Source organism: Camelus ferus, chromosome 3 (genome assembly GCF_009834535.1).
Source record: "Camelus ferus isolate YT-003-E chromosome 3, BCGSAC_Cfer_1.0, whole genome shotgun sequence".
Lineage (NCBI taxonomy): Eukaryota > Metazoa > Chordata > Mammalia > Artiodactyla > Camelidae > Camelus > Camelus ferus.
In genome coordinates, this window is record NC_045698.1 from 93,464,340 (window position 1) to 93,485,867 (window position 21,528).

The window sequence follows — 21,528 nt, forward strand, 5'->3', positions numbered from 1 at the left end:
GGCGGGGTGTGAGCAGAAAGTGTGAGTGAGAGAGTGGAGGGGCGGGGTATGTGTGTGAGTGTGTGAAGTGTGAGCAGACCTGATGGGACTTGCACGGGCGCAGCCGCCGCTTGGGCCCGGCCCTGGGGACAGGGCGGGCTGGGGGCGCCCCAGAGCCACTAGGGAGTCCGGGCCCGAGGTGCAGGCTGGAGGGCGGCCCAGCAGGGCACCCTCCCCCCGGAGGCCTGTAACGCTACCTGGACCCGCTGCTGGAGCCAAACTGGGCGGCGGGAGGAGGGGGCCGGGGGGTGTTAGGAGTGGGGATCCGAGTGAATATGAAAAAAGTGGCTACTCCCCCTCCCTCGCTCGTCCCGCCCGCCCCCCACCCCACCCCCACCCCAACACATTTTTTTTCTAAAGAGATCACAAGGAAGTCTTGGTTTAAAAAGAAACAGAAACATACACAGGGGGGTTGGTGAATGGTGCCGACCGCGGCCATCGCAGTTGGAAGCTATTTGGGGGGGTTGGTGAGTAGTGCCTATGGAGTTACTTTGCGCCCACTACTAGCCGCAAGGGCTTAGGTCCGGCGGGCTGACTGTGCCTCGGCAGGGGTGCGGGGCCGGGGACCCCACGGGCCCGGCCGCCTCCCTCGCCACGACCCCGGATGGATGCGCGCCCCCCGCCCGCCCGCGCCGGCCCCATGAGCTCCGGGTTTCAGGAGCATCCTTCCCACGCCGGCTCCCGCCGCGGCGCGTAGCCGGTGGTAGTGCCCCTTGGAAGGGCACCGTGGAGCAAGGTAAGATCCAGCCCCCGGCGCCTGGCCCTGCGCATCTCCTCGGCGTTATTTTGTGTTTTTGCAACAGATCTGCTAGCGCTCCTCGCTCCCTCGCTCGCTCTCTCTCTCTTGCTTGCTCGCTCGCTCCCTCTCTCTCCTGCTGGCTGCCTGTTCTAGGAAGCCAGCGCGCGGGGGGTGTGGGGGGGTGCCGATGCACAGCACAGGGGAGAGAGATTGCGCATGTTGGTCAGTCGTGTTTTAAAGAGTACATTGCGGGGAGGCTGAGAGGGGCGCATGCAACAACAACTTTTGGAAGGGTGAGCTTGGCGACCTTCTTTATTAATGACTGCGGCAAAGCGCCCCCGGGCCGGGGAGGGGGCGCGGGCGGGCGGGGGCGCGCCGGGGCTGGAACTTGCCCTGCGGGCTGGCAGGGTGGAGGGGCTGCAGCGGGAGACCTGTGCGGAGGGGAGGTCGCGCGGCCGGAGACGGGGTTTTGGAGGACCCGGAGCTATTTGCCCTCCTGTCTTCCCGAGTTTCATTTTGTTGATACGCAGCACGTCCGGGCGCCGAACCGGGCTGAACCGGTGCACATGACCCCGCGCTGGGCTCACGTGCAGCGGGTCCGGTCCCAGACACCTTCCGGGGGCCACCGCCTCCGCCCTGTCGCCCCCTCTCCGGGCTGGGTGCACGCGGGCTCTGCACGCGGGGGCAGCATGCTCAGCTCCCCGGCGCGGAGGCTCTGCACAAATTAAGCACAGTTTTTTGGAGGGCTGGGGGACGCCCTTTCCAGGTGAGTATGGAGGGTGAGCAGTCCCAGCGCGGGGGGCGCGGGCTGGGGTCGGGGACAGCCCCCCCCTCCAGGGCTGCGCGGGAGTCCGGCGGGGGAGAAGCGCTGGGAGTGGAAATGTACCGGCGGCTGCTGGAGCGGCGGGTGCGCGCCCGCGGGGCGACGGCAGGGGGCGTGGCCCTTGTTTACCTTCTCCCAACTCTGCCGGTTCGCATCCCGCTCCGGGGACGATTCTGCAGTCCCCTGCCCACCGTCTCCGCCCCTACGCCCTGGTGATACCGGGAAGGTGTAGGCAAGTGGCGGCCCCAGCCTGGGACAAATACACCTGACCCCCAAATGAGTGACACTGCAGCCCCCGCCCCCACCAAGCACCGCTGCAGTCCCTCTCCCGGATCCTCGGCCCCGCCCCGCCCCCGGCAGTGGCATCTTCCCGGCTTCACCTCCCTTCCTCCTTCTCTCCCTCCCTCCTTCCCACCCACTCGCCTGCGCCTGCGGAGCGGCTCCTGCCCGCCTCATCCCCGCCTGGGTGCCGACTTGTGGCTCCCTTCGGTCCCCTTCTCTCTTATCCCTGGGGCCTGAGACACCCTCTTCTCCAGGCGAAGGGATGAGAGGGGGTCAGCTTGGTGATTCGTAGCTGTTATGTCAGAAAAGGGGGATGCCTGTCTCACTATAGCTTCTAGAGGCCCAGGACAACCCCCCCCCCGCCCCGCACACACACCCTGTCCCCCACCACACACAGCTGCCACCCACCAAGGGGCTTCGCCGCCTCCACCTGCTACGCCTAAGCCCCCAAGGCGTTAAGCCCACCTCCCGGCGCCACTCCGGGCCCGAACCGCCTCTTGCCCTTCCTTCGCCTGGGCCGGAGCCCCCCGCAGCCACCTCCGGCTCCTCCTCCCAGCTCCCGCGGTCGGAATCACGCCGGCGCGCCTCCAGCTTGCTGTCCCGCGGACTTCCTTTAGGGGCAGGCTGGAGGCGCGCGCCACCCCCTTTCCAGTCCCCTTGGCCTCTACTGCGGGCCGGGACGTTTTTCCTGAGCACCTTGGCCGCAGGTCTCTTGCCTTGTGCTGATGGGGGCGGGAAGGGGTGTGTTTCCCTTTGCTCAGTCCCAAGGGCACGCTGCATCCGGCGCTTCTGGTCTCTGCAGCTTTCCAAACCTTGTCACCTCACTTAGCATTCTCTCCCACCCCTTCACCTCCCATCTACTGCAGTATTCCAAGACAAAGTTTCATATAGGTTCTGAGTTTGCAGGGGGTCATCAGGAGGCATCATGATTCTGAGCAGTGCCAAGGGGAATGGGGAGGAGCCGAGTGGGCATGGCTGACCTGCTGTCTTGCCTTGGTTGCAAGGGAAAGGAGCCCTGAGCTTTGAGTCTAGACAGGCTGTCAGGAGGTCCCCTTAACACTTATGTTTGCAAACTGAGTCCTGAGCCTGGGTAGTGGTAGGGCCACCTGGCCTCTCCTCCCAGGGTGGCATTTACTCCCTCCCTTAACTGGTAAAATTCCCAGTAGGACATTTGGCAGAAGGGCTGGACAGGGAGCTGCCAACCCAGCCTGGCTCTGTTTCCTGGGTTCCCAGGGTGCTGGCTTCTCCCCTACACTGACTTCCTCTCCCACCTTAGGGCCCCAAGTGAAGGCACCATCCCTCCTGTCCCATCTTCCTCAGGCGGGTTGGGACTCGTAGAATGATCTAACAAGCAGAGGAGAAAAATAACAACAGAATAACTGTAAGGGGAAGGAATGAGTAATAAAGCCAACCCAGGCAGGGAGGAGGGCTTTCATGTTTAAGAGATGCTATTTGCTTTTTAGGTCACAGGCTGCAAAAACAGGCTTTGATCCGAAGTGGGCGAATAATTTATTGAGAAAGTTTGCATGGTAGGGAAAAAAAGGAATGTTTGTTTGATCTGGAGGCCTCTCAGTTGTCCCAAGTGCTGTTGGCTGTTGTTTAGAGTGGAAAAGCATTTGGTTCCACAGCAAATGCCTCGCTGAGGGAAGTCCTCACCCTAGGCAGCAAGACTTGCAGTGAATGTTGGTTTTGAAACTGTTTAGCCCAAGGTCTCCCCAGCACTTTTGGAGATGAAGTGTTTAAGGATAGAGTTGTTTAGGCTCAGGATGCAGCAAGTGTTTCCAGAACATTTCCCATCCAGTGTGCGTTTCCTTTCCCTAAACTGCCTGGCTAAATGACCAATAACACTGATCCATGAGGCTGTCAGAAATATCTGCTTTGCTTTCATGGACAGGTGAGAGGTGGGACTGCTGATCCCCAGCTCCTAGATTCCCCCTTGCCCCTAGTCTTGAGGGCATTGATTCCCACATCTCTAAGGTTGGGGGCAGGGTATTCTGGTTAATTGGTGTTCCAGGTTCAGGGAAGTATTTGTCTTATACCCAAAACCCAAGTCAGAGACTTCTAGTTCAGATTCTTCACAGCTCATCCAGCAGGTTCTTTGTGACCTCACAGTCTTCCCTTTAGGTTCTCTAAGGGGAGGCCAAGTCAGAGTTTTGAGGAGGGGACTACCTGTGGCTCTCCCTGTCGTTCACACAGGACCCTTACCATGTGTCTCAAAAATTAGGAACCCAGGAAGGTTTTCAGATGACCCATAGGAATCTGGAGTACCCCAGCCATACTCTGGAGTTGTAGGCCTGTGCACTCTACATTGTAGCCCTGGGATGGGGTATACTGTTTGATGTCAGACAATCTCGGTTTGAATGCTGGCTTTGCAGCCACCAGCTGTGGCAGTTGCTCTGTGCCTCAGTTTCTTCATCTGCAGCTGGGGTCAATAACAGTACCTACCTCTTGGTGGGTGTGTGGATTAAGCACTATGTTGGTAAAGATGACTACACCTCAAGTCAGGCATGTGGTAAGCACTTGATTAGTATTAACCATTCTTACTATTATTATTAATGACCTGGGTAGGACCCAAATGCAGCTGACCTTTGATCTCTCCCCTTTAGGCTAGGCCAGAGAGCCAATTCCCTTCTCTGAAGAAGGAATCAGAACAACTCTGCAGTTGCCAATGGGCAGCCATCTGTGGGAGCCAGCAGACTGAGCTTTGGCCTCTCTGAGGTGGAGAGTAGGGTGAGAAGGTGCTGAAGGACAAAATAGACAAAGCCCTGGGAGATTTCTGTCTCCCAGGATCCCCTTGGTATGTCCCCAGAACTGGGTCTGGAGGGTGGGGGAGGGCAGTGTGTCTAGGGGAGCTGGATGCCCCCTATCTCTGGGACACTTGAAATTGCAGGTGGGCAGTAATGGGTGTTGGAGGAAGGTTCAGGCTCCCCCATCCTGGGAGAGGCAAGTTTAAGGATTTGTGTGTACAAAATCATTTTCAGTCATGTGGTTACTGTCCCTGAGAAGGCATTAAAGTTAATGAGAGATAGGAAAGAGTGGGGCTCTGACCCCCGTTTAAAACGGTTTAAGAGCGTGCAGCTCTTGTTTTCTGAATGTCTGGCCTTCCCGACACAAGCAGGCTCTAAGGACAGGTTTTCTAGCCGAAATATCATTAAATTGTATTAGCATCTTATTACACACACGCCTTAGCGGTCTGCCTCAGACAGGGAGAGTTTTTGTTTCTTTTTGAAAGATTGTGTCTGGAATGGTAAATTGCCTTCTTGAAAGCCCTTTCCCCCCCTTTTTAAGGAGGAAGATGAAATCCTGCTGTGTGTGGTGGTGGGCAGGGCAGGCCTGGTGGCTTCTAGAGAGGAGAGGCCGGAGGCCAGGTTGGGGTGTTTTAACTGCCCAGGGAGCTGCTGCAGTAGCAGGCCTGAAAGGCCCACTGTTTCCAGGGTCAGCTGGAAGGGCGTTAATGGAGGCCCAGGGTGTTTATTTGAGTTTATTTGCGGAGAGGTTTTTAAAGGGGGCTGGCATTGGCATTGGTGTTTCAAGTCCAGGCCCGAGGCCCCCACTAAAACCATTGGCTAGTGATGCCAAGAAAACATCTGCCACCAAATTGCTGCCCTATTACTGAGTTGACATTGATCATTAGCCAGGAGCCCAACCAAATAAAGCCTCCTGGAAAATGTGTGAGGTTAAGATGGTGAAGGCGGACTGTGCAAACAGGACGGAAATCTTGGGCTGGGGTGTTTGCTCCTGCAGGCCGCCTGGGCTGTGTGACCCCACACTTCTAGCAGGAGGGGACAAGAACACACTCCATTTGTGCTGAGCCCCTGTTATGTGCTGGGTACAACTCAAGGGGGCACTGGAGCTCCAGCAGGGATCTGGACAGTTGTGCTTTTTACTCTGATGCAACATACATTCCCGAGGAGAAGGACATTCAACAGGTAGATCAACACACAAATTGTGATGGCTTCTCCGAAGAAGCAGAATAATGGGGTGGTGGGCTTTTGGTAGATAAGGCAATTGCCATAGACCTCTGTGACATTTAAGCAGAAACCTGATGGATGAAAAGTCAGACATGCCAAGACTGCATAGAACGTTTCAGGCAGAAAGCACACTTGTGCACAGATCTTGAAGCAGAGAGTATTTGGCTTGTTTTAGGAACTGAAAGGAGGCCGACTTGGCTGGTAAATGGTGAGGAAAGGGGATGGTTCTTGATATGCAATAAGGAGGGGCCAGATCATGTAGGGTCTTATGGTCGGAAGTTTGAGTTTTGTCCTTTGATCAGCAGGAAGCTTTTGAAAGATTTTAAATAGGGCATGACATGATCTGATTTATGCTTTTTGAAGATCATTGTGGCTGCTGTGTGGATCCTGTATTATGAGGGAGTGATAGTGGAAGATAAATGAGGAGTCCTGCAAGAAATGAGACTGGCTCGGACCAGTGTAGTAGCAGTAAAGATAGGGGAAAGATGGCTGGATTCATGGTGTGTTCTGGAGGGGGCACCCCCTGGACATGTCACAGGTTGGCAGTGGGGTGGAGGAGGCAGGCACAGCCAGGCTGTGGGCTGCTGCTCCATTGAGGGAACTCTGGGACACCCACAATCCCAAAGAGGAGCTGTCTGTGTCTCCATGTGGGGAATGGTGTGGGAGTGCAAGTGGGCCGATGCCACTGGTAGGAAAAGGGGACCCTTTCTTCCCCAGAGTTTCCTTTGTAGGTAGGGTTTCAGGAGGACTTTCTGTCCCTAAAAGCAAGTGCCTGGTGACACTGAGGTACTCTCCCAGAGCAGGCCTTGGCTTAGGGAGAGATTGGAGGAGCCAGTGGAAAGGGAAAACCAGAAGCCAAAATCAAGTCTTAGCATCCCCATGCCCATCTATCTGCATGTACATCCCTGAATTTCAGCTTTGGTAGAAGAGTCCTCCCTGATCCCCTTGCTGGGTTGGAGAGGGGTTCATGGGACAAAGGGCTGTCCCACAGGGGGAGCCCAGGCCTCATTTGGGGCTTTATTAGCCACTGACAGTAGAGGTTCACCTGAGGTAGGGACAGACTTGGAACAGACTTGGTTCAAAGGAAAGAAGCAAAACAGTGGCTCCCTCTGAAGCCTAGTTATTATTCCAGTTAAACCGCCACTAAGTCTGCTCCTTTAATAACACTCTGCCTAAGAGGACTCTGGGGTATTTCATGGAGGGCAAGTTGGGTGGGGAGCTGGCTGAGGATGGGGTGCAGGTCTATAGGCTGACAGGCACTGGTCCTGGGCAGCAGGAAATAGCATTATGAGAAGGGCATTGACAGTCAAGAGGTACTGTTGTAGGGACCTTCCTTACTGTACAGGGTCACTGCCCTGCTGAGGAGCTTCTCAGATGGGGGTTGGCAGGAGGACTGTCCACCTGGCCTGAGTCTGTCATTGTATTAATAATTAGCATCCGTACGGAGTGCCAGACACTGTGCTAAGTGCTTTATACTGCTCTCACTTACTCTGATCAGCTGATTCTGGCCCACAGATGTGTTTAGTTTGGCCCTCTCAAAAGTGTTTTAAAAATTCTGAATCATTTGCCAGCATTTTAAGTTCAGGAGATTTATGTAAAATTCCAAATCCAGACTGTGTCCTTTGGGAGATGTGTCTTTCCCAATGTCCTTGGTCTGGTGAGGGGTGAAGCTAGAATTTGAACTTGGCCTCCTTGAATCCAAAGCTGCTGCTTTTATGTTTTGGAAGAGCCTGGCTTGAAAGTGTCCTCTTTGTTGGAAATGAAGAGAAATGCAATTAATGTACAGGATTGCAGGAGAAAACAGGTGGGTGCATTTATAGCACCTCTCCTGCTACTCCTACCCCACCTGTGACAGGGCTGGGTTGGCAAGATGTAGGGTAGAGTCAAAGTTCTGTTAAAGTCACCTTTGTTGCACTCAGACCCCAGAGGACAGTGAGGTTGGGCAGCTGTGGATGGTGGAGCATTATTGCCCCATTCAGTCTGTGACCTGAGCCACTGGACTGCTTGCACTCGAGGCAAGGAAGTCTAAAGGTCAGGAGCATGGTCTCCTGAGTCAGATAGACCTCTTACAAGCACTGTGGTCTGAGCCTCATTTTCCTTTTCCTGCAAAACGGAAGCAACTGTCATGCCCACCAGCACCAAAGGGCTGTTCTGAGGCTTCAGTGAGGTTCCTGTGTACCAGGACACCCTCCTTCCTGAGCAATGACTGCTTAGCAGTTTTAGCCCTCATTGTTCCTGACTCCCTGGCATCCATGCTGCTCACCACCAGGCATCTCTCTGTATCTCCACACCCTCTAGAGAGCACTTTGCCTGCACCTTTGGAGCTGGGCAGCAAGCAGCTCCAGTGAACCTTCCTGTCATCTTGATCCTGCTGTTGGGGTGGAGAGAAGCTCCTGGCTAAGGTGGAGTTCAAGGCAGGAGGGTCCTCCTGGGCACCTCAGAGTTTTGGGTGTCACACCCTACCTTAGACAGTCAGTGCTCCCTAGTCTCTGCAGAGTCACAGTAAAATAAAGGAAACCCCACAGCTCAGCATGAGCAGACTTGGGGTGTCAGCAGGTGACAGATGGGATTCCGAGTAGGGGTGGGGAGCCTGGCTGACCTGCAGCTGGAATGGACTGCAGGGCTTTATTCCTACTGACACTTGCTACTTGCCCCTTGCTGTGGGCAATGAGGCAGCCCTGGTTCCGGACTGACAGGAACATGGTAGAAAGCACTCTGGACCCCAAGCCCCAGGTCTGTTTTCATATTAGGACTTGGCCACTGACTAGCTGTGAGACCTGGGTGGGTTAACAAGCCACTCGGTGTGCTCCCTTCCAAGAGGGGGCAAGAGCAGACTCTGCCACCCAGGACTGTGCAGGATTAGAGGAAGTAGTGGGTGGGAGAGCACTTCCAACAGGCAGGAGCTGACGGGGGCACAAAGGCAGCTCGGTGTGGGCTCAGGGATCAGACCACGTGGATTCAAATCCCAGTTCAGCCAGTCACTAGCAGGACAAGGCACTGAGCCTCCTCAGTAAATAAAGCTAATAGCTCACAACTCACCGGGTTGTTAGGAACATAAGGTAGCGTGGGTAGGGGAAAGAGCTCAGTATGGGCAAGTAGCCCTTATTAACTTGAAGTTAAATGCTGTAGTGGAGATAAAGTGGGTTCATACTTTCATCTGAAAAAGGACATTGTGGCGAGGGAGGGCAGCTCAGCCCAGACCAGTCACCCTGGGCCTGGTGTGTCTCAGAGACCCAGCTTGGAGCCTGCCCCCACCCGATTTCCACACCCCTCTGGCTACTGCTTTCAGGATGTGTTCTCGGTGCTGTCTGGGCTGGCTTGACCATCAGCTCAGATAACCCAATCCTCCTGGAAGAACAAGTCTTATTTCCTCTGCCCTTCCTCCTCAGCAGGGCACCACTTGTAACTTGCAGGTGGGAGTGGATTCTCTGGTGGGCCTGAGTTTCCTTGAGTGGAAGCTGGGCTGGGCGGGTCCTAGTCACTGTTCATTCTGGGGCTGCTAACCTCTATGTTGTCTTCAACCAGACTCTTGTTTGCCTGAGGCTCTGGGCTCAGTAGGTGGGAGATGTGGCCCCCTCTCCCACCCTCAAGGTCCCAGCAGGTGGGGTGGGCAGAGGGTGAGGCTGGCTGAGGTGAAGACTAGGGCATGGCCTTGTTCTCATTCTCTCTCTGCAGCAAGGTGAGTGTGGGGCAATTTTCTGAGAGGTTGAGGATTTCCCAAGCTGCCTGTGAGTATAATGGGGCCTGCCTTTTGTTGCAGATGGAAGAGAAGAGGCGAAAATACTCCATCAGCAGCGACAACTCTGACACCACTGACAGTAAGGCCTTCCATTTGGGGCTCCTACAGAAAAGCATTTGAATAATTATCAGGTCCACAGGCCCAGATTTGGGGGACACTGCCCCATGGTCTCCATGTGGATGAAAGCATAAATCAGGCCAGGTCCCTCTGCTCCTAAGAAAGTCCCATACCAAACCACATGGCCTCCAGGGCCTTTCTGTCCTCTTCCCTCTACTCCCTTCTACCCTCTAGCTCTCAGCTCCATGTGTTTTGCTCCAATTGGACCAGATGAACTCCCCTCTGGGCCTTTGCATATGCTATTCCTGGCTACCTGGAACACATCCCTTTCCTTCTGGCCCTCCTGTTGAGTCAGGGTCCTATGGAAGTGTCCACATAACAGAGAAAACCTGTCACTTTTTATTATAATTACCTGACAAGTATTATTTCCTAACCACTGGTAAGCTCCTTGATAAGAAGGATCATGTCTTGCTGACTGCAGTATCCCTCGAGATCAGGCACATAATAGGTGATGAGTAAATGTTTGCTGAAGAAATTAAATGAAGGAGTCTGACTTTCATGGAATCTTGGCAATAAAATCTCAGGTAGATTTGTGTGTGGGCTGGGTGTATCAGTTGGATATCTGGGTGGGGGACATTGTCATGTAGAAAATGGGGGGAGAGAAGGGAAGTTTGTGTCAGAAAAAGGTTTTTCTCTGATAGTAGAAGGCAGCTCTTCTCAGATGCCCCAGGAACCCAGGGCTGTGTGAGCCAGTTGAAGTAAAGAGTTCCATTCTGCCCTGTGTAGGAGAGATACACTGCCAGGAAGATCCCAGCTAGCTGTGCACCCTGGTGGAAGCCCAGGCTGAGGAAGAGACTGCACTGCCAGGGAGGCCGGGCCTGGAGCCCTGCAACTATAGACCTCAGTTTGTTCACATATGTGGTGAGCAGCTGGGATTAGGGAGCTCTCCAAGGCCCCTTAGAGCTTCAGGAGTTCTGCAACCCGCCAGTGCCTGAGGACATGTGCGCTGGGATGAGAAGTCAGGTTCCAGCCCTTCCCTCCCTCCAGGTTTCATTCACTGTCCCTTGGGGTCTGTTTGCTCAACTTGGCTCTGGTATCTGACCTGGCCAGCCCTTCCTCCCTGTGGCAGTAGATCACAGTATCTGGCCCTCTGTGGCTGCAGCCACACTGCCTGTGGCCTGTCTCAGTAGAGCCAAGAACTGTATCCACTGCTTCTAAGTTTATTGCAGGCAAAGGAACCCTTGAAGGCCAGGTACCTGCACTGGTGAGCATCTGGGCAGCTGAGCCCTGTTATCTGCATCAGAGTTGGGCCAGGCTGAGGCAAACACCCTTCCCACCAGTCCCTACCACTACCCACCCATGGCTGCTGCTCCTCTGACCTGTTGGGGTGGAGGCCACCCTGAGTGTAATCTGTGAGGGCCTTTGGACCCTCACGGTAATAGATAATGTTTATTGAGGCAGCGCTGTGTGCCAGGGATTGTGCTTAGACTTTACAGGCGTGATGTCATTTAATTCTCACAACAACTCTTTGAAGATAGTTATTCTCTTACCCTCATTTTATAGAAAAGCAAACCAAGGCTCAGAGAGACTCATTTACCCAAGGTAACAAGATAGTAAATGGCTGAGCCAGGGCTCAAGCCCAGTCTGTGGGTTTGCTTTAGAGCAGATCTCTTCCCACTGCCCTGTCTTGCCTCTGTATACTCACTGGACATCATCCCAGGTGTCTGTTCTGCAGTGGGGGTGGAGAGTGGCCATGGAAGACTTATTATATCCCTCTTTTACCAAGGAGGAAGCAGAGGACCAGAGAGGGTAAGGGACTTGTTATGAATTACACAGCAAACTAATACTAAGTTCTTGTCCGACTGCCTTTTATCTCCCAAGCCTCTTCTGGTTGATGAGTGGAGGTTTCATGTCCCCATTCATCATTGGAGAGGCCCAGAGAAGGGACAGTCCACCAGGTGCTCACAGAGGTCGGCACCTCCTGAACATTCAAGGCAGAGCTTTACTTACAGACTTCCTTTCCTTGGAGATGGTTGGGTGGTGTTCCAGGCCTTCCAGGGGGCCCCTAATGGGCTGTGCTCTCTCTGCAGGTCACGCTACATCTGCATCAAGATGCTCCAAACTGCCCAGCAACACCAAATCGGGCTGGCCCCGGCAGAACGAAAAGAAACCCTCAGAGGTGGGTAGTGATAAGTGTCCTGGAGAAAGAAGAAACGGAAGTGGAGAGGGGACAGGAACAGAGACCTGTGGAGAGGGAGGGCTCTATGGGGGAAGAGCATTCCTGAAGAGGGCACAGTCATTGCAAAATGACACCGGTGTGGCTGAATGGAATGAATGAGAGGACGTGGTGGGGGTGCCAGCTCTCATAGCCTTATAGTTGTGGTAAAGATGTTCCCATCAATCTGAGTGAGAGGAGCAGCCTTTCAAGGATCATAAGCCAGGTAATAACATAGTCTGAAGTTTTAATAAAAGGTCCCAGTGGCTGCTTTGAGGAGAAGGGAATATGAGAGGCGAGGGTGGGAGCAGGGAAGGTGTTTCGGTAGTTGTCTAGGAGAGAAACAGTGGTGGCTTAGAGCTGGGTGATGGCAGTGGAGTAAGAAGCGGTAGAATTTGGGACATTTTGGAGACTGGATTTGCCAAGGGTGACAGGATTTGCTGATACAGAGGTGAAGGATGGAGTCCTCAGAATCATCCAGTTGGGTCATCCACTCCTTATTATGCTCATTTCACATGCACCAACACCTTAAGCCTTCCTTACTTTGACCAGGGATGTTTCTTGTGGCAGGTAGAGGTGTTTATGGCCTCTAGAGCTGTGGAGAAGAGCATGGAGGTGGGTAGAAAAATGGACATGCAATCTTGCCTCCTGCAGCCCCTGAAAAATCACATCCTAGGGTCTCAATGCTCTCTCCCCATTTTCAATGCATTGCACCAGGTACAGAAGAGACCCTTGGCACAAACGAGGCTGCAAGGGCATTGAGTGCCCAAAAAGGGGGGTTTTGAATCTGCCTCTTAAGAGAAACTTTGTGGTGCAGCCCACAGAGTAGCCAGACACTGGTCTGAACACTACTTTTTTAATCCTTAAAACTAGCCCAGAGTTCTAATTTTTTCTGTTATAATAAGGAAACTGGAGGTCCCAAGGTTATATAGCCAAGATGTGAAGTTCTTGGGGCCAACAGGGTGGGAAGGCTCAGAGTTCTGGGGCCGGGCACTTGGCATGGGTTGAGGGAAGGTATCTTTGTTCTGAGCCTGCCTACCTCCTCTCCTCACCCTCACCACAGGGGCAATCCTGGGCTGCTGTCATTAGCCAGCCTGCTAGGGAGGTCTTCTGCAGAACCTAGCATTTGAAAAAGGACTCCCTGCCTCCTCCAAGAACTGGCCTACCCTGGACTCTCCCTTGGTGTGTGTGTGTGGGGGGGTGCACTTTTGAGACCTAAAGCTTCCCATCCCCCCCCAACCTAGTGCCCTCCCTTGGCCCTATAGGGGAGGGTTGGAGATGGAAGGAGGTATCTCTAGGAATGCAGTAAGGACTGGAACGAAGGCAGCGGGTGAGGTGGGCATGGGAGGATGCTGTTCTTGAGGCTCTCAGTATCCTCCTGGTCTAGCCCTGCTCAGTGGGTGGAAGGGATGTGCTCAAGAGCACTGGGAAAATCAACTATACTTCAGTAAAAGAAGAAAAAGAGCACTGGGAAGTAGGAGGCAGTGTGCTAGGACCCTGGGAGCCCCTGAGACCACTCCTCCAGTCTTCCACCCCACCCTCTTCTTAAGATCTACAGGGGTTCCCAATTACTACTAGGGTTGAATTAGTAAAACAATAGCCACCTTTTGTGCCTTTCTGGTCCAGGGAGGCAGGAATTCTCCAAATGGGCCTCTGAGAATCCCACCTGCCCCCTGCTTTCAGGGGTTATTCAGATAGGAGAAGAGTTGGGAAGTTCTGGGGAGCTCCTGCTGCTGGCTTAGTCTCTTCCCCTGACTCTCCTCCAAGCACCAGCGGAAGGAGGGGACTCCTCTCTGGGTAGAGAGCCCAGGGGCAGAGCTGCCATCTACACCCGCCTCAGGATAGGCAGGCAGGCTGGGAGAAAACAGGTGTCAAGCAAATGTTGAGGGGAAAGAGTGATTTGCATGGGGCTGAAAATTCCCCTGCCTCTTGGGTTTTCCAGTGCAGGGCCTTTGAACCTTTCCCCATCTAAAAATACTGTCAGAGCATTGCAAGGGTGTTGATCCCCAGCCCTGCTGAGGACTGGCTATGCACCCTCCTGGGTTGAAGCCCAAGACCCTCCTCAGTGGGCTCTGAGTCTTGACTGGGCACACCCGCCCTCAAGCACTGGGCTCCTGGAGGGCTGAGGAATCCTTCCCCGCCTTGAACTGTCGCCAAGGACAAGCTTTTCCTCCCACAGCAGGCTGGAGAGCAGCCTGAGAGGTTTCCCTTGTCCCCTAAGTGAGGAGGCTGAGCCGTAGCCGGCATAACTTCCAAGTTATCGTGGGGCAGAGAGGAAACCATCAATGAAAGCTTCCAAATTATTTGGCTCATGAGAAGGCGGAGATGAAAGCAAGGATTTGGCGGCAGATGATGTTTGTACTAAATCTCCTTACTAGGCTGTCCCTTCTCTTTCTGTGCTCAGGCTGGATAGAAAGGCCTTTATAGTCTGCTGGGCCTCGGGGCTGAGGGCTTTGGACACCCTGGTGAAAGGGGGTCTGGAGTCCCTTCTGCTCAGTCCTCAGAGCAAGAAGCCTGTGCAGTGGTTTTCAGGCTGCTTACACGATCTCCTCTCAGTCTGGCCTGAGTTCCCAGCCTCGGTGCTTGCAAGTCGATGCATGTGGTGCAGGAGCCCCTTATTGGTGGCTACAGACCCAAAGGACCCATGGTTTCCTTCCTCTCCTCATCTGTGAAGGTGGACAGTGATGGGTGGGGATTTCAGGACCAGGAGTACTTAGCATGGCAGCAACACTGGCACGTAGAGCAGCTGCCAGCAATGGAAAGGACTAGGGTTGGGTTGAGGCAAGACTGGCGGGCCTGCCCCTGGGGTGACCTTGGCACTCTGAGGGTACAAATCAAGGGGCACTCTCTACACCAGCGGGAGATACCCCCAGCTGGAACAAAGTGCTCTGACAAGGAGTCAGGACCCTGGACAGGGCTGAGGCCTCGAGGCCCAGCTTCCCTTCTGGCCCTTAACCGGGGGTGGCCTCCCTCAGCCTGAGTGAAAGGGGAATGCAGGCCTTGGTACTGGGAGTACAGGACAGGCCCTGGGATTCCTGAAATGCCGGGTTAGGATTTTTAGTGGAAGTGCACAAAGTCTGAAGTTGTCCCAGGATCCTCTTTGGCAGTGGAGGGAAAAGGTGGGCCTGACCCCAGGGACACAGGCTGCTGCCTTCCTCTGCTTGCCAGCAGGATCCCAACAAAGCTGAAATCTGTCCTTTGGGGCTTAAGTCAGCCAGGCCAGTTCTGAAGGAGAGGAAGGGATTAGCCTCGCCTGGAGAGGTGGTATTAGCCTATAAACCACGCCGAGGCCTTGGGTTTCTGATCTGGCCTGTCTCACCAAATAGCATGACCGTAACTTTGTGGGTCATCTCTGAGAGCCTGGTGGAGATCACAGAACAGAGATTATTTTTTAAATACCAATACCAGACCCCCATCCCACCTCATCCCCAAGAATTCTGATTTGAATAGTCTGGACTGGGGCCCCAGGTAAGTGTAGTTTTTGAGAGCCCTCCTGCTGGAAGCCAGGGTTAAGAACTACTGCCATAGACTTTTCCCTGATCTGCTAAGACAGGAGTTTCTGGCTTGGTCCTCCCTGGAAGACCCTGAGGTTGAATGAGGGAGGGGAGGCCTTCCAGCCTGGTTCAGTGACCTAAGCAAAGGCAAGGAGTGTGGGTGGGGACATCCCCCACCTCACCCCTTCTCCCACAGTCGCTAGGATACTGACAGGTTTCTGCCAAGCCTTTGGCCTGGCAAGGGTGTGAAGGGCAGTTCGGGAAGAGATCCAGAGGCTAGCCCTGTGGTTTGGAGGCTGCTGTTTGAGGCTATGTCTCCCTCAGACCTGGGGCAGAGAGGCAGATGAACAGACAGACCAGGAAGTGAGGGTTTCCCCCAGGGAGGCTGTCCTGAGGCAGAAAGCTGTGTTTTCAGGGAGTCAGAGTCCCTAGGAGTCAGTCACTGGCAGGGACATGGGCTTTTAGGATCCTAGAACTACTGATAGTGATTAAACTCAGCAAACACTTGAGAGCACCTACTGGGTCCTGCCTGGTGTAGGGGCACAGAAAATGCAGGCTGTGTCCCTGGGGAGCTTGTCGTCTGACTGTTAGCAGGACGCAGGTGCTACACAGGAAAGTGTCCGTTTTGAGAAGTGCAGCCAGCTTTGCCACTAAGGAGCTCTGTGAGCTTGGGCAAGTCAGTTTCTGAGCCTCAGGGTCATCATCTGTAGAGCCCTGCTCTGCACCCTGCCATGCAGTTTCTGTTCTGTAGATGTGACTGCCTTGTCCTGAGGCCTGTGGAGCCTGGGGATTAGGGAGATCCCAGAAGTTAGTGGAGGTGAAGCTGGCCTCCTTGAGATGGAAGCCTGGATGGTCCCAGGACAGGGTAGATAGATCCCTAGATGAGAGAATGGGGCCTCTCTGCAGGTACCACGGCAGTCCTTCACCAGTGCCCAGTCTCTCGCCCCTGGGACAAGGCCTAGGAGAAAGAGGTGACTCTTGTGATTAGCCTCTGCCACCGTGCCACCGGTGGGGTGTCTTGCTGAAGTTCTGTCTGTGAAAGTTCCTATATACAGATGGCCTTCCCTTGGAAAAAGCAGCAAGTGAGAGTGAGAGTGCAGCTTATCTGCTTGAACCATTGCTTTTAGAAATGGGCCCCTTCTACTCTGGGTGAAGGCAGGGGTGGCCAGATTGTGTTGGGGTGCAAAACCAGAGGATAAATAAGATATGTTCCTGGAAGAGCAGATATATTATCCAGATGTTCAAACAATATATTTTATATTAAAACAATGTTGGCATATATTGTAGTAAAATACAAAATGCTCACAAACTTGAGAGATAAAACAGGAGACTCCAAGAAAAGTTTTTTTGCTTGCCCCTGTGGTTTCAAGCCCTGTTTCTAGCCAACAGTTCCTCTGCTACCCTGGGAGGCGGGCAGGCAGTAAGAGAGAGCCCTTCCTCTGGGCTAAGCGCCTGCTTTTGGAACCTCCCACTGCCTTCCTCTGGGGTGGGGGGCAGAATCTACTTCTCATATAGTCGGAAACATTGCTGCTCCCGCCAGCTGGAAAGGCCTCCCAGCCTCTGGGACTTGTCTTGCAAAAGAAATGTGTGCAATAAATTCTCTTTAAGAGTAGGAAGTGCTGTTATTCTTGTGAAAGAGAAAGAGATGTTGAGAGTGTGTGTGTGTGTGTGTGTGTGTGTGTGTGTGTGTGTGTGTGTGTGTGTGTGTGTGTGTGTGTGTGTGTGTGTGTGTTTTAAGTGTCTGACCAAATTAGCCTAATGGTAGCTTGAATGGAACTAGGCAGAGGGTGGCTGTTTCCAGAGCCCTTCTCCGGTGTTTTACGCTTAATTTTAAGTATCTAAATATGCTCTTGGCTGAGATACTCTTTATCAGATTCCAACCCAAGAAAGATTTTTAAAAGAAGAAATAGCTGACTGGCTTGCAGGCAGCATTGCAGTGGTTAAAGGACAGTGCAGACCTCAGACAAGTGGTTTAACCTCTCTGAGCCTTAGTCCCCACCTCTGTAAAATGGAGGTAATATGAATTTGGTGAGATTATATATATAAAACATGTAGCACAGTGCCTGTCATCCTGTAACAGGGCAATTCCTTTTCACTATTATTATTTCTCGTGAAATGAGGTCCTCGGAAAAAAAAAACTGTGATTTAAAAGTGTCTGGTAGTAATTTTATTTGGCTCTTTCAGGACAGACTTGCAAACATCCTTTGGGAGATTAGAGAGAGGGAGCCACTCCTGGCTTTGCATTGGGACTTCTGATGTGGACAGAGGTCAAGGAGAGGCAGTCTTGGCCAAAGCTGTTTTCATTGGCTTTGGGACGGTGACCAAGACCAGTTTCTAAGGTCCACCTGGAAGAATCCTTTGGATCAGCCCTGTGCCTCGAAGTTTCAGAGTTTAGTCATACTTCAGACAAATCCTGCAGTTCATTCACTCACTCATTGTTCCACAAGTGTTTTTGAGTACTCGATATGTGCCAGACACTGTGCCACAAACAGGCACAATGATAAACAGGACACATGCCATCCTCTGCCTCTTGCAGCTTAATTATTAGAGGAGACGGACATTAAACAAATAATTACACAAATAATCATATTTTGTAATTATGCTAAGTGCTGGAGCTTTTCCTTAAGTAATTTAACTTATTGGTGCCTCCTGGTCTGAATACACTATGATACAATATTTCACCCTTGAGAAAAGGGAGCAGAAACCATTATCCCAGGATGAAGTATTCAAATAAGATGCATAAATCTTAAGATCATATACAGGAGCTCTTAGCAAAGTACAGTGGAAGTTGCCTATTGTCATTATCTTTATTTGCTTTTGGAGATCATGTCAGACTCCACTGATACTTTCTGGCAGATCCCAGATTGGGTTCTTCCTGGGGAGATAGGTACAGAAAGCTAGATAGACTTTCCAATGGCTGTGGTTGTCAGTCTTGGTGAAAGGTGCTAGAGTGCAAGCCACGAGCAGTGTCGCTGCATCTGTGCAGAGCAGGGTCTTCAGCTCTCTTCAGAGCTGTGTTGGCACCTGTGGCACTCACACTGGTTGTTAAATTAGAGTTGTAGACCTTTAAACATTCTTCATACTGTTTGAAGAAGCTACAATTAACATCTCCCAAGCAGCTCAGCAGAACTTGGTTGCTAGGCAGCAGACCTTTAAAGACAATTTGTCAATTTCTGCCAAAAAAGAGGAAAATAGTAAACATTCACATTCTTCAAAAATTGCTTGTTTTCCAACTTTTAACTTCCTTGCCATGGCAGGGCCTCCAGTTCGTCAGTGTCCATTTTATTCTTTGTTTAGTTTTTGTAAATAATTCAAAGGCATTTTGGGAGAGTAAGTGAGCACTTTTCAAGCAGAACCTTTCGCGGTTCAAGACTGAAAGATGTTTGGGTTATGATTGGGTTGCCATATTTGTTGACAGGTTTTATCTAAATATACAGGAGTTTCTTTGGGAGATACAGAGTACCCAGCTGTAGCCTTGAGCAGCTACCCAGAAAGGTGGTGGCAAGTGCATGGGAAGCTCTTGAGCCATGCAGTCTTAGTTATTAGCACCTAGAATGTGCCAGGCCCTGTGTGCACTGCTGCAGCCTGTGGCCTGGCCAGACCTCACCAAGTTCACCTTCGAGTGGGGAAGACATGGCAAGAAACCAGGAGATTCTAATACAGGGACTGTGGGAGTTTAGAGGAAGGTTTTCCAGATCAAATGTGGACTGGACTAGGACCCTAAGGGTGAAACAGGCCACCCCTACTTTGGCAGGGAGAATGGTGTCTGTCCCGGCAGGGTCCTCCCACGTGCCAAGGGTGAACAGTATTCAGGAGGGAGACTGCCACTGCATCTATGTGGCCACAGGGACTGGTGGGCCCTGCAGCTCAGCCTGAGGGCAGTGAGAAGACAGTGGCGAGTCACTGGAGGACTTGGAACTTGAAAAGGTCACCACCTGATTTACATATTCCAGCACTTGGGGAAACCGCCTGATTTGGCTTTAGGTTAACTCAAGGGCATTGGCTATAAGCAGATGGCCAAGAAGGGCAGGGGTTGTGGGAGAGTGCTGGATTGTTCTGGAGTTGTCTGTCTGGGTTCCTTTGCTACTTCCAACATGTAGGACCTTGTGTAGGTTGCTAAACTAACCTGGGTCCCTGGCTTCTCAACTGTAAAATGTGGATGATGGTAGCACCCACCTCACAGAGTTGGTATGAGGACTAATAATAAATTAATTCAAGAACAGCCATTAGGCTGGTGCTGGCCTCACAGTGCTCTTTAAGTGTTGGCTGTTACCTTTAAGATAGTGTTGCCCTTCCTGTCCATCCATGAGGTGTCTAACCTGTTCGTGGGGGCTTGAAAAGCATTGCCTGAGGAGGCAGCTGGGGCCTCGGGCTCATCAGGTAACTCCAGAGGGGCCCTTTAATTCACTCATTCATTTAATTATCCACTCAGTCACTCTTTATTGGGTACTTACTATGTGCCAGTCACTTGGCAAGCACCAAGAATGCTGCAGAGAATAGGACAGGTGTGGCAGGAGAGATGACAGGAAACAAGCAGCATGAGTACACCAGTTAAATTTTCAGGAGTGTAAGTACTGGGAGATGAGGCAGGATAGTGGGCTGGAAAGTGGCTCTGTCAGGTGGTCGGTGCTCCAGGTGATCAGGGAAGGAATCCTCAGAGGTGGCACTTAAACTACAGCTCAGGATGAGGGAACAGCAAGAAGTTTCAAAGTCACCTGTGCCTTTTTAGCGGGGCACAGTGTGATACTTGGCTCTTGAAGGGTTGGTTTTTGAGGTGAGGTAACGGACTTTCCCAGGTGGGCAGTTCCCCATGGCATCAGAGCAATAGGGCGTTAGATGTTGTACCACGTGGTTTGCCAGGATTGGGAGAACTTTGAGACAGTCATGAATCCACTGTGGGTTCAGTTCACCTCTGCCACATCCTGTTCTGGGGCCCAGAGGGAAATAACCCAGCCTCAGCCTTGCTGGGCTTGGCAGAGGCCTCAGCTAGGAAAGGCCCCAGCCAACGAAGGAGGGTGCCAGAGGACACCAGAGATGCACCCAGTACCTGAGTTTGTATTCTTGCTGCTCACTAATAATATATGCAAAGTATCAAGGCTGTGAAATCTTTGCCACATTTTATCTTCCGTTTAATTAGCATTTAATCGTAATCTTTTAATTTTTTCACACTGGCACACTAATTAAATGTTAGGGTGTTAGTCTTAACAATTAAATTATATTGGCAAATACAGTCTTAAAGAAACTTGACCTTCTGCAAGCCAGGGCCCTCTCTAGCTAGATGCAGACGTTAATTAGATTTCTGCAAGATGCTTCCTTGAGCCCTCTTGGTGCCCCCATTTCAGTTGCTTCCTTGTGGTTACAGCCCTAGATTCAAATGAGACACACAGCCAGTGAGTGGGGCCTCCCGCAGGCAGAGGTTACCACTGAATGACTTGTCATGAGCCTCTGGAAGGCTGGTGGATGCTGATTCTTCCTGGGAGTGGGTTTGGGCTTTAGAGTTGGGTCTGAGGCCTGGAGGACTTCTTGAGGTGGTTTCTCTTATCTCCATAATGTGACCTCTCCCTTAACTTGTGATTCTCATGTGATAATCACTGGGAAAGTTGGTACCAAAGCAAGTCACATGGTTTTTGGAGCTGCCACCAAGCCCTACAGCAGCCCTTTGTGGGGACCCCAGTGAGACCAAGCAAACCAGAACAGACGAGGCATTGTCAGTGCCACTGGGGCTGGGCTTGCAGGTTGTTCTAGGGTAGAGGTGGCGACAGCAGACAGAGCGCTGGGAAGAGCAGTTTCCCCCAGAGTGAGCAGGTGCTCAGAAGAAAACCAAAGCAGGAGGCTGTGTCCACTCCCAGCCCGACCCTGAGGGAATTTGGATGGGCTTGACTGAGAAGGAATTCCACACGCTCCTCCTGCCCCATTGCACACAGGTTGGTCCTTCAGAGCTCCCATAGAGCAAGGTGCTTGATGTCCTTGTTCTTAAGGGACCATGGAGACCCTGACCCATTGGGAAGCTGATCTCTAGGCAGCCCCAAACCCCAGCCTCTCCCTCGGCTGTTTCCATGAGACCCTGGCATGTGGTTGCCTGGGCTCCTTTACACCTGTGCCTGTGGTTACAACTACAAGTGTAATTTTTGATCTTCAACAGAAATTCCCTGAACAGTCACTCCATGGC

The 21,528-nt window shown here is 52.4% G+C and overlaps 1 protein-coding gene and 2 long non-coding RNA genes across 14 annotated transcripts in view; 1 reads left to right on the top strand and 2 right to left on the bottom strand.

Moving 5' to 3' along the window:
- JADE2 (jade family PHD finger 2) overlaps positions 1 to 21,528 on the top strand; it is a 132,886-nt gene that overhangs the window by 82,964 nt on the left and 28,394 nt on the right. For 5 of the 12 annotated variants that reach the window (XM_014554970.2, XM_014554966.2, XM_014554968.2 and 2 more), the window contains 2 exons: positions 9,615 to 9,672; positions 11,741 to 11,829. In XM_014554970.2, coding sequence (XP_014410456.1) covers positions 9,615 to 9,672; positions 11,741 to 11,829 — 147 coding nt within the window. Of the gene's footprint in view, positions 1 to 48; positions 776 to 925; positions 1,072 to 1,413; positions 1,545 to 2,681; positions 4,396 to 4,489; positions 4,681 to 9,614; positions 9,673 to 11,740; positions 11,830 to 21,528 lie in introns of those variants that run through there. The other 7 variants (XM_032476743.1, XM_014554969.2, XM_032476741.1 and 4 more) reach the window with 7 other exon arrangements.
- On the bottom strand, positions 1,062 to 1,876 carry LOC116662709. Its single transcript, XR_004318715.1, has 2 exons — positions 1,731 to 1,876; positions 1,062 to 1,493 (listed from the first exon to the last, which is right to left on the bottom strand). It is a non-coding gene; the product is annotated as an uncharacterized LOC116662709 (long non-coding RNA).
- LOC116662710 lies at positions 9,851 to 21,437 on the bottom strand. Its single transcript, XR_004318716.1, has 3 exons — positions 20,980 to 21,437; positions 14,409 to 14,411; positions 9,851 to 9,861 (listed from the first exon to the last, which is right to left on the bottom strand). It is a non-coding gene; the product is annotated as an uncharacterized LOC116662710 (long non-coding RNA).